This window comes from Condylura cristata, unplaced genomic scaffold (assembly GCF_000260355.1).
Source record: "Condylura cristata isolate star-nosed mole 26May11 unplaced genomic scaffold, ConCri1.0 scaffold00003, whole genome shotgun sequence".
In the NCBI taxonomy this organism is placed as follows: Eukaryota; Metazoa; Chordata; class Mammalia; order Eulipotyphla; family Talpidae; genus Condylura; species Condylura cristata.
Genome location: NW_004567104.1, coordinates 30,210,601 through 30,222,157, shown reverse-complemented (window position 1 = coordinate 30,222,157; position 11,557 = coordinate 30,210,601). Strand labels below are relative to the sequence as shown.

At 38.3% G+C, this 11,557-nt stretch overlaps 1 protein-coding gene across 3 annotated transcripts in view; it reads right to left on the bottom strand.

The window, feature by feature from the left end:
* Positions 1-10,515, bottom strand: part of LRCH3 (leucine-rich repeats and calponin homology (CH) domain containing 3) — a 91,126-nt gene extending 80,611 nt beyond the window's left edge. For 2 of the 3 annotated variants that reach the window (XM_012733260.1, XM_012733257.1), the window contains exon 1: positions 10,216-10,515. In XM_012733260.1, coding sequence (XP_012588714.1) covers positions 10,216-10,477 — 262 coding nt within the window. In that variant the 5' untranslated portion in view covers positions 10,478-10,515. The remainder of the gene's footprint in view (positions 1-10,215) is intronic. The other variant, XM_012733265.1, reaches the window with a different exon arrangement.
* Between the last annotated feature and the right edge of the window lie 1,042 nt (positions 10,516-11,557).

Genomic DNA, 11,557 nt, shown 5'->3' with positions numbered 1-11,557 from the left:
CGGGAGGGAAATGCACGGGACTATGGTGGTGGCACAGGGGTGATTTGGTGATGGGAAACCCGTGGGGATTACAATTGAGATGAAAAAAAAAATGTGAAAAATGATGTAAAAATAAACTTTTTAATAAAAAAAAAATACAAAATCCCAACAGATATATTTTGACTTGAAAAAAAAAAAATGGAGACTACATTCAGAATAAAAAAAGACAAAACCGAAATACTCCTAGAAAACACTAATTAATAGATCTTTTCTCTGCTCCCAACTGAGATTTCCCAAGAAATCTCAAGTCTGGCTGTGGAAAAGTTGCTACTAACTACAATCCGTAAAAGTAAATTGACTATCAGTTAATGCTAGCTTATTTGGCATTACAATAATTATATACTCCAATAAAGGCTTACTTGGTCACTCAGCTTTAGTATTTAATACAACTTGTAGTAGATACATATTGTTTTTATAGGCTGCCCAGAATCTAAACTATTCCTATGTTTGGTGAATCCAGTATTTTATGAAGAACAGTTCTTTTTTTAATAGAAGCTGAAAATGCCACGGAGTATATTTGCTTTCCTAGCCTCTTCTGCAGCTAAGGGCACAGGCTTGTGATTCAAATTACCCCAAACAAACCATCCTTCTCTAACCTTGAAATGAATGCAGAGCACAAAGAACCCACCTCCATTTCCAGAGGCTCTAGTAGAAAAGTTCTAGTGCTGACTTATAATATCTATTATCACTGAGGGTGGTGGTGCAAACTGCAGTGTCTACATCACCCATGGCAGTGTCCGTGGTGGTAAGATTGTGTCACAGGTTTTGGGTTTTGTTCTTGGTTACCTCTCCTTCTAGCCTGATTCTCCAATCCTTCCAGAGACTTTGCAGGATGCTCAGAACCACATTTCATCTTTTGCTTCTCCCTGACTAACATTGTGCTCACTTTTCAGTTTATTTTTTCATGTAAATTATTTATTCATCATTTAACAACACATTTTTAAACATCTTTAAAAGAAACCATTCTTGGGCCCTCCCAAGCAGGTTAAAACACTGCACTAAGAAGCTTAAGCCACTTCTGCATGAGTTCGATCCCCGCCTGCCCTGGAGGTGACCCACATGGCGCGGCAGACCTCTTCTGACCCACCCGCTGCTTCATCGATCTGCCTGTTCTGCTCGCCACTCTGTCTCTGGTGAATCCTCTCACCCTCCGCATCTCTGGCCTGTACCACAGTTCTGTATAAATAAATAAATCTTTAAAAAAAAAATTCTTTTAAGTGCTTATCCTAAAATAGAAAATAAGTACATATTCTAAAACAAGCAAGTTAAGAAAATAAAGTAGTTTTCATGGGTACTTTTAAAGTACACATTTCAGAAGACATCCCTGGTGGCACAATGGGTTAAAGCACAGCACTATGAAGCTCTCCAAAGCCACTGCAGCTCGGCCAGGAAGCTGACACACATGGCATCACAGACCTCTCCTGACCCACCCACTGTTCCCTTCAGCAGTGTATTTCAGTAAAGCTGCCTGTTCTCCTCCCCACTCTGTCTCCGGTAAATCCTCTCACACACACCCCCACACTTCTGGCCTATATACCCAGTTCTTGTATACATAAATAAATAAATCTTTAAAAAAAAAAAACAAAACACACATTTCAACTGAATAAAATCTCTGGTTTGACAAATCTAGAATATAAAACAATTATAATCTCCTTAAATGAATTTTAGAGTAAATTAACGAAGTATAATATATCCAGTGGTGGGTGGCTCTTAGACCACTTGGACCTAGGACTATCAAGCTGCTTATTTAAAATGTAGTTTAACGAACCCACCCCAAATCTCTTGCATCACTCCTGAGTGTCTGGACCCAGGAATGTACTTTTTTTTTTTAAAGTGCTGTAGTTGGGGGTAAGAACAAAGGCATGGAGGTGGCTCAATGGACTGTGGTGAAGACTACTGTGGTGAGAGGCCTGGAGTGGTAACATAGATTTGAGCAAGTGTAAATCTGTACTCCTAAAACATATACAGGGCTGTAAACCAACACAAACAATACCTCAATTTAAAAAAAAGTGATTTTATGCACACTAAAGTTTGAGAACCAATAGCTTGTCACTTGATAAGAGATAGCAGAAATAACTTACTAGGCTGAAAGAGGTTCACATTGTTACCAGGGTTAAGATTCTTCTTAGATAACTGGGTCTTGTTATAAATATTGGATTTATATGAACAGCCTATTTCTCTATTGGGAGTTTAAAGTTTGTTTTACTAGCAAAGAAATGTGTTTTGAACATTTTCAAAGACCTAGAAATTCTCACTGGGGGACAGGCTCTTGGCACATGTAACATCATCTCTCTTATCCTCTGACACCAATTAAAGGGAGCTTGAATGCCTGACTTTTTTGACATCAATGGGAAGCATATCCACTGGTATTATCCTTGAGAATGTTTTCACTGAATTCTACTATATCACTGAAGCCCCAAGGGTTCTCATTAAGTCGAGGCACACAGAAGTCAGATGTCACTATTTTCAAAGCTAAGAATATGAATAGGCTTTTCATCATTTCCTCCTTTGCCATCTCATTCATTTACTTGTTCATGCATTCATTCAGTAAACACTCAAAGGGAATTTGGCATCTTAGTAAATTTGGCATAATAGAGACTGAAAGTTCTATGGCAAGCAGAATCCTAAAACGACCCCTTAAGACTTCCCAACCTAATCTCTGGGACTGACTATGAAGTATACTATATGTGGCAGAAGGAATTTTGCAGATATTAAAAAGGTTAATACCAAATGATTTTGATTCAACAAGGAATATGGACAGACCTAATCTCATAAGCTTCTGACCGATAGCAGAAGAATTCAGAGCTATGAAGCAGAAGATTCAACACATATTACTAGCTTAAAGATGAAGGGCCATGCCTGGAATGCGTGGACCTCAGGACCTCAGTGGGCCAGGAAACTGACAAGCAGCAAGAAAATTAAGACCTCAGTTTTATACCTGCAAGGAACTTCATGAAGTCAGCCAAAACCTGAATCAAATCTGGAAGCAAATTCTTTCTTGATTCCAGAGAGTTCAAGTTGGTTAACACACTGATTTTCATCTTGTGGGGACTTCAGCTTTCTATCTCAGTTATCATTTGTTTGTTGTATTCATTGGGAATCTCTTACTCTGGTGGCTTACACTTTTACTCTCTTTGTACAGATTATTTTTTTAAAGATTATTTTTAAGGAAAAATCTATTGCCTATTTTTCAATAAATAAGCTACTATTGGTTAAAATCCGTATATAAAGACTTCCTTCAAATAATAAAAATCTAGAAACTTTAGAAGAGCAAGGAAGAATGTTAACTACCTTAAAATTTTATGACTACTTTGATTCTAAAATTAGTAGCACTTCTGCATTTGATATTGTTGGCAACTTCATGAACTCAAAGTAATATTCTTTTGTGTAAATTACATATATGACTTGACTGAAATAACTGTTTTGTAAATAAAGTCAGAAAATACAATAAAAAATAATGAACCTGTTACTACCTAAAAGTCACATTTCATTTTATCAGATAATATTAACCATCGTGCCCCAAATACGGCTACTATAAAAGAAAATGGATCTTAGGAAATCCATGATCCCAACACTGTTGCCATTCTCCTTGGTTCTAACATTCTAATAATCTTAACATTGATTTTGTATTTATGACTCATCTTCTCACTCCTCCTAAAGGCACCATCTTGCTACTTACCCCTTCCTATTTAAAAACAATGCGACTACAGTTGAGTCAATGCCACTACAGTTAAGTCTAGATGTTGCCCAAACATAAATTAAATCATGTTTCAGGCCACCTTTCTAGCCAACAGACATGATTTAGGCCAGGGTCTCTGTCTCTGTAAAGTCAGCATTTCCATCTCAATGGTAGGGATTAGGGGTGTGTGTGCATGTGTGTTGTGTGTGACATAAATAACATACCTCTTAAGTCTGTCCCATTGTGTTAGTACAGTCTAAAGAACTGTGTTATTCTTTAGGTAGAAAAGAAAGGAAGAAGCCTGTGGATGAAAATATATGAGAGCTAAAGGATTTCTCATTTCAGATGAGAGGTAAAGCTATAAGAGGGAGAGTAAAATGTTTCCTAAGATGTTCATAACATCCTACATTTCAATTCAATTTGCACATTTTCACAAACTATTACAAAGGGTAATATTACATATTATTTCTGAAACTGGGTGTGCATGGGGGTGGATTAGGGAATAAACATAACAGAAATTTTGTGTTTTTCTCTAATGTTTTTAAAGCACTTAATTTACATGAAAGTAAATAGAAAAGAAAATTCTAAGTCTACATATTTCAAGTTTCCTGTTGGGGCAATTTCAAGCTCATCATCCCAGATCTTCTCCAGAAGTATATCACTAAAAACTTAAGGTCGCTAACATACATTCTTTATAATAAAAGGTGGATCATGGCTGTTAGGCATTAAAGAGATGGAAATTTGAGGTAAGATGATTTTCAAATTTAGGAAAAAAATGTTTCTGTGGGTAGTCTATTTCTAGCCAAGCTACATACCATATGTAATACCATTTCTATAAAGAACTGTTTTCGGGGGCTCTCCCTGGTGACGCAACGGGTTAAAGCACTGCATTATGAAACTCTCCAAAGCCACTGCAGCATTAGTTCAATCCCTGGCCAGGGAGCTAACCCACATGGTACAGCAGACCTCTCCTGACCCACCCACTGCTCCCCTCAGCAGAGTACTTTTTGTCAATCTGCCTGTTCTGCTCCCCAATCTGTCTCTGGTGAATCCTCTCACCCATCACACCTCTTGTCTGTACCCCACTTCTGTATGCACAAATAAATCTTTTAAAAAAGAAAATGATTTTGAATTTTACTTATATTAAACCAGTCTAGTCACTCAATAAGTTTTCTACTCTTTCTTCTTTTATGACTTACACAAGATTCTTCCCCATTTAAACACAATAGTCAATGGGTGGTAAATGTGCCAACTATATAGATAATGCCTCTATTAATAAAAATGGCATGCCCTGGTGCCTTTGTTAACAAAATTCTACTTCTAAAAGAAAAATTTATATACCCCTCTGCTGATATGCTAGCATGGATTCTATATATTATTAACCCTTAATTTGCTGCCACTGATAACTTTTATTTCTGCCTTCTCAACCCTTATTTAACTGCATTTTCAGTTCTATATATGATGGTGCTTTGCTGTCATGGATAGAGAAAAACATTAGAGAAGTATGATTTACCAAAAAAAATTAGAAAATTTCAAATCTATTCAAATCTATTCATCCATTACCGTCCAATATCTTTGTGTGATAGGAAAATTGTATTATCTGTGCTATCCGAAAAAAGAGTAGTCCAATAAGACTACTGAGCACTTGAAATATGACTAGTATGACTGAAGAAACAGAACTTAAAATGTTATCTTACTTAAATAACCACCTATTACTTGTAGTTATCATACTGGACAGCACTGCTCTAGAAAATTCACAATATATATACTGTGGTTGATACAAAATACACACAAATAAGAATAAAACAAATGCCATTTAAGACCTGGCACTCCAGTACATATTTCCAAGACTAACAACACTAGACTTTTTTGGGGGGCGGGGCGGGGGGAGGTTAGATTGCGTCCTTAATAAAGTAAATAGCCTGTTAGTAATCTTCATTTTTCTTTATCTAGGCAATATGTTATCTACTTTTTGAAAGTCTCAATTCTCATGGCTGCAATTACACTAGCTCCCCTGCTACATCCAATTGGTCTTCTTAAAATAAAATTTAAAAAAGGGTTCCCCTTCAGCTTTTCCTCTAAGATAAATCCTTAATTTCTTCTTTTCTTTTCTCTTCTACTTAGAAGAGATTTCATAGAGCTTTAACTGCTACCCATACTTGCCTTCTGTGAAATGGCACAATCACTTTACAACCTCTTTGAGACTGCTTCCTTGCTATAAAATAATGGTTACTATAGCTCTTTTGGCTTCAGGATTCTCTGGATTCTAGTATAGGCCTTGTTACAGGACTATGAACTTTGATATTTTTTCTCACCTACTTAAATACTGGTGTACCCTATGGCTGTCAGTGAACAGCTTTTCTACTCTCCATACTCTTCAAGAATCTCATAAGCTCTTCATTATGATTCTCTTAATTTATGCTATAACCTTAACTTCACTCTGAAAGCTCCAGATTTACATTCCTCTTTGCAGCACATGATTAACTCTATGGTCCCTTAAAGGTATCAGGAAAGGCGAAGAAATTATGTGCACCAAACTTCTTTGTTAATATGGTTTAGTGACTAAAAAACAAGTTTTAGGATCAGGTGTATCTAAATTTGAATCCCAATTCTGTCACTTATTGCTGTGTGATCTTGATCAAATTAATCTTGAGTATTTTTTCTTGTGTAAAAGGGAGTTAAAATAGTATTTACAACTCATGTGGCTATACGTGTGCATGTTTTGTAAATATATATATCTCAGCACAATACCTAGAATATACTAACAGCACAATAAATATTACCTACTATAATGAGTACCATTTCGTTTTCTCAGCCCTCCAGGTCTAACAGCTGTCATTTCGATGCACTGTCCCCCCATTTTTAAAAAATAAAATCAATCAGCATTTGTTCATTTTCATTTTCCAACATGATCTCTGTTTTTCATTCCTTCATAGATTTTGGTTATTACTGCAGTAACCCAAACAGATTACTAGATTTTTTAATGGTACGAGGTATAGACTATTTTTGTTTCACTTGTATCACCCACCATTTATGACCTTCTACTATTAGGAGGCAATTCAGATAATCTTTCCACATATTATTTATTCCTCCACTAGATCCTTTGAATTCCCTAAGAGCAGAATCTTGTTCATCTTTATATAGGTACACCTGCCAAAATCCCTTAGTCAATGCTAAATGAAGACTGAGTAGTCTTCACTGTTTCCAAACCTATCAATTTAGCTTCCTTATAGACAAAAGTTAGTTCTCATGATCACTAATCCAACCATTTACTCCAATCAAACAGACCTCTCTGTAACAGTCTCACTGTTACAGTCAGCACTCATATTTTGTATTCAAAACTTCTATACAGAAAAGGGCATACAATGACTTATATAACTTGAAGACCCATAATAGCAGTAGCTTAAAGCCTCCCTATTGATCCAAAGATTCAAATATTATCATCAGAACTTGGCCTCACTCTTTTCATCTTTTGGCTCTGCTTTCTATTTACTGGCAAGCTCTAGGTTTACATTCTATTCTCTCAGTAACCCTAGGCTCAAAGCATGCCTCTTTCTAAATAGTACCAATAAAAAATTCAGAATTAACACTCATGTGTGTTGACCGGAAAATGTGTCCACCTGGAACAATCACTGTGGCCTGAGGGACAGACTACCCTGATTGGCTAGATCTGAGTCATGTGCACACCCTTGACGAGAGGTGGTATCCCTTTTAACTGTGAAGGGTGGTTCCTTAGGAAACTGGAGTACTGCCATCAGATGAAGAAGAATACATGATGATCTGGCAAAATTAACATGTCTCCTATACTCTCAAGACTTTTTGACACTATCAACACTGCCTGAAGTGGTATTTTTTCCTTATTTCTGTCTGCCCAAATTCAAGCTACACCCTTTTCCCCCCATGAAGTCGTCTGTGGTTTCTTCTGAGGTTTTTTTTGTCCATTTGATCAAGTTGCCCATTCCCAAATAAATATTTCTCTTTTTCTAAAGATCAATCTGTTTAAACAAACAGGAAGGTAAAAACCTCAAGAAATTGTTTCTAATGAATTCTGATTCAATATGGGTAATAAATGCTGTTTCTTGGCATGTAAACTCCTGAAGGACAGCAGCTCTACCAGACACATTCTATATATTATGAAAGAACTTACTGAGGAAACCTGGAGACATATGGCATACAAACAATTTTACTTGGTTTAAATTTGTCTATAGGGTCTAAAGACATAAGATGAGTTGGGTCTGAATTCATCTAAAATCTGGTATAAGAGGTCTATTAGTTTTGGAGTTATAACAAACAAAACTCAATTCTGGCTAATACTGTCTTCCCTTTCCTTTAGTTACCAGATCTTGAACAAATTATCTAAACTCTGAAAATCACGTTTTTCACTGTCTGTAAAAACAGGAACAGTGATACATATGTGTAATCTTTACATAGCTAGGCTATGTAGTATAGTGGAGAGAACAGCTGAAGTAGGCTGAAATGCTACCTCTAGAGCTAGATATATAACTTTCTCTAATTGAGTCTTTCTATGTAAAATGGGGCTAACCCATTGGTTGCTGTGAGCTCCTAAGAAGGCAATGCATTTTAAAATACCTAGTCATAAAAAATAAAAACAAAAACAAAAAAGACAACAAAAAACAAAACACCTCACAATGAATAGCAAACAGCCAAAATCCCAGAATGGTCCTATCCAGGTCAAAGTAACTGCTTAGAATATTTAGAACTTGCATAGCAGGATCTAGCTAAGATTTTTTTTAACTTAGTGGTATTTGTAATGTTAGAAATTAATCTAGGCTAGTAGAGTATAAAATGCCTTATAATCTTTTTCTTTATATTTTTTGAGCAGATAAAGTATTTGCCAACAATAATTTGATTTACATAGAAACTATTAAAACAATAAAGTGTGGGTGATAAATTAAAAATTCAGAGCACAACAATGAAGAAATTCTCGGAGATTACTTATTATTATTCACAAATGGCCTTGGGTTTTGTTAGTAGCATAGTTATTTCTTAAAGGCAAACCTGTCAGTTCTACAACTACTTAAAAGTTGGTAAGATAATAAACTAGATAAACTCTTGTAATCAACTTATTCCTTAGCTTCAGGCTTAATGTAGTAATACCGAAATGACTCACACTTATATGAAAGCACTGTGTGATACATCTTAATAGTCATACACCTCATAGCCATCTCCAGAACAGAATAAGGAAATAAGAGGGTATCAGTGATGGTTTTAGGTATCTGTAGGAACACATGCAAAAGGAAGTGGCTGCTCATATTAACCTTGGCAAGAAAGTTTAATTTTAATATTCAGTAAAAACAAACTATACTCAATTGTTTCCAAAAAGTGATGAAATAAGCAGGCATTTAATTTCTTCCACTACAACACTAGAGCAAAAGTTTCTTTGGAAAGAATAGTTTCTTAAAGTAGTATAACAGTTCTGTTTATTTTTCTAATGAGAGTGAATCATATACAATACTTTCTAATCTTTAGTGAGTGCATAAACTGGGAAGTTGTCAAATTTAAGATTTTTAAATAAATCAAAAGAAGTATAAGACAAAGTACTAAACAACCTTGACTGCAAAAACACTGTGAGAATAAAATATTTGTCTACTTCATCCTATACAAACCCGAGTTAAGGGATTTCCCCTCCTTTGTATTTGTGTAAAATATGAATAGACTCAGTTGTTAATCTACTCTCTCAGGAAGCTGTATTTTAAGCACAATAGAAAATACTATGAACACTTTTGCCACCATACATTGTTCTCAACAACGACGAAAACCAAGTAATACCTAATTCCTCATTATCTTTCCCATTTTCAAAAACAAGTACAAAGTAAACTGTTTTATAAAAGGCATTACACACAGGCAAAATAGGCAAACTGTGTCTTTTGTTAAGAAGTTTTCTTCAATTTCAGGGGTGGGTGACATAAGGAGAGAGTAGCCTATCGGGAGCCTGAAGATGGGCTCCCGTTTACATTTGGTAAGTCAATAGACCAAAGTGGCGACAGACAATTTACAACGTTCAGGTTCACAGGAAAAACAACTCTTGAAAAAACGACAGTGCTGAGACCGATGCTTTTTCTGACAATGCAGCCACCAAAACCACTATGCTCTATTAAGAACAGGCTACAATCCCAGTTTCAGCCAAGTCAAGTTGGCATCCCAAATCCGAGAGGGTCTGGAGAAACCCGGGCGGAGGAAGGGTCTACCCCAGGCGGGGCAGAAGTTAATTTTCAGAGAGTAAAACCGTCAACCCTACGGCACTCTTCCCAGAGAAAAGCTGCGGTCCGCCGCCTCGCCCAGTTCGCGGTCTGGCCCGCAGGCCCGAGGGGCTCGCGCACTGGGACGGTCCTTCTCCCCGCTACCCGGGTCCCGACCCCGAGTCTGAGACCCGTGGCTGCCAACACTCTCGACGCCCCCGACCTCCACCCCCAGCCGGGGCGGCCTCACCGCGCCAGCCGCCTCAGGTCTGCAGGGATGAGCCCCGTCCCGCTCACCCGCCCGGGTGGTGTCCGTCAGATCGTGGTTGGCCGCTCCCCGGGGAAACTCCCTCAGTTTCCGGCCGCTCAAGCTCAGCACCCCAGTTACAGCCGCTTCCTCCAAGGCTCGGTCGAGGGAGCGGCTCCACGAACCCGGGCCAGGCCCAGGCACTGCCCCGGAGCTTGGGCCGCAGTTAACACCGGAGGGGTGACCCCCGGACGCGACTGGGCCAGAATACTCAGGAGCCGTGGCCACAGCCACCAGACCCGCGGCCGCCATTTCCCTGCCGACAACTCTCCGGCCAGCCTTTAAGACGCATGCGCACTCAGACTGATGGGTGGGCGGGGAAAGGGGCACACACAATCGGAGCGTTCGGGTGATCCGCCCGGCGACCGTGCCCTTCTGCACAGCCAAGGAGTTTTTCCTCCGCGTATGTTGAGGTTTTCAAGGAAAATTAAAACGGAAATAAAATCTAGAACAGCTCCTTACGGCAGGCCTCCCCCAATATCTTTCAGACAATACGCGCTCCACCAAAACTTCCCTGCCGTTCGCCCTCAGTACTGGAAGATTAGATTTAAACATTAAATTAGAATTAAAAAAAAAAATCAAAGTAGCATTGCATTATAACAGCATATAGGTTTTAGGTGTGCATCACTAAAAACCAACGTGTGTATGTTACCACTAAGAGTTCAATTCTGATTTGTTCCCTTCCCTCCCAACCCTCAGGCAGCCGCAAGGTTTAACATTTTCTGTTAACAACTTCAATAGTTAGAGGAGGGCACGATGGGATACAACCTAAAACGTCTCCCAACTTCTGTCATCCTATATAGCTAGATATAATCTAACTTAAGAGTTAAGAATTAGGGCCCCCCCCCCCAAAAAAAAAAGAATTAGGGCCCTCCCTAGTGGCACAACTGGCTGAAAGTGCAGCACTTTGAACATGGCCACAGCCACTTCAGCACGAGTTAGATTCCTGCCAGGGAGGTGACCCACGCGGCACTGCAGACCTCTCCTGTCTCGCCCGTTGCTCCCCTCAGTAGTGTACTTCATCAGTCTGCCTGTTCTGCTCCCCACTCTGTCTCTGGTGAGTCCTTTCAGCCCTGCATCTCTGACCTGTACCCCAATTCTTGTATGCATAAATAAAGAGTTGTGGATTCATCAGTTATTGACTAAGGGAAAAATAAGTGTTCCAAACTCCATAAATATTTTAGACTCTCCTTTTATAAAATCACCCTTAACAAAATAAAGCAAACATCTTAAACAATAGGGCACTTTAGGCAAGATTTTGTTGAACAAAGCAGGATGAATGTCATTAATGTCAGGAAGCAAACTTGAGTAAAAGAAAAATGATGTAAATGT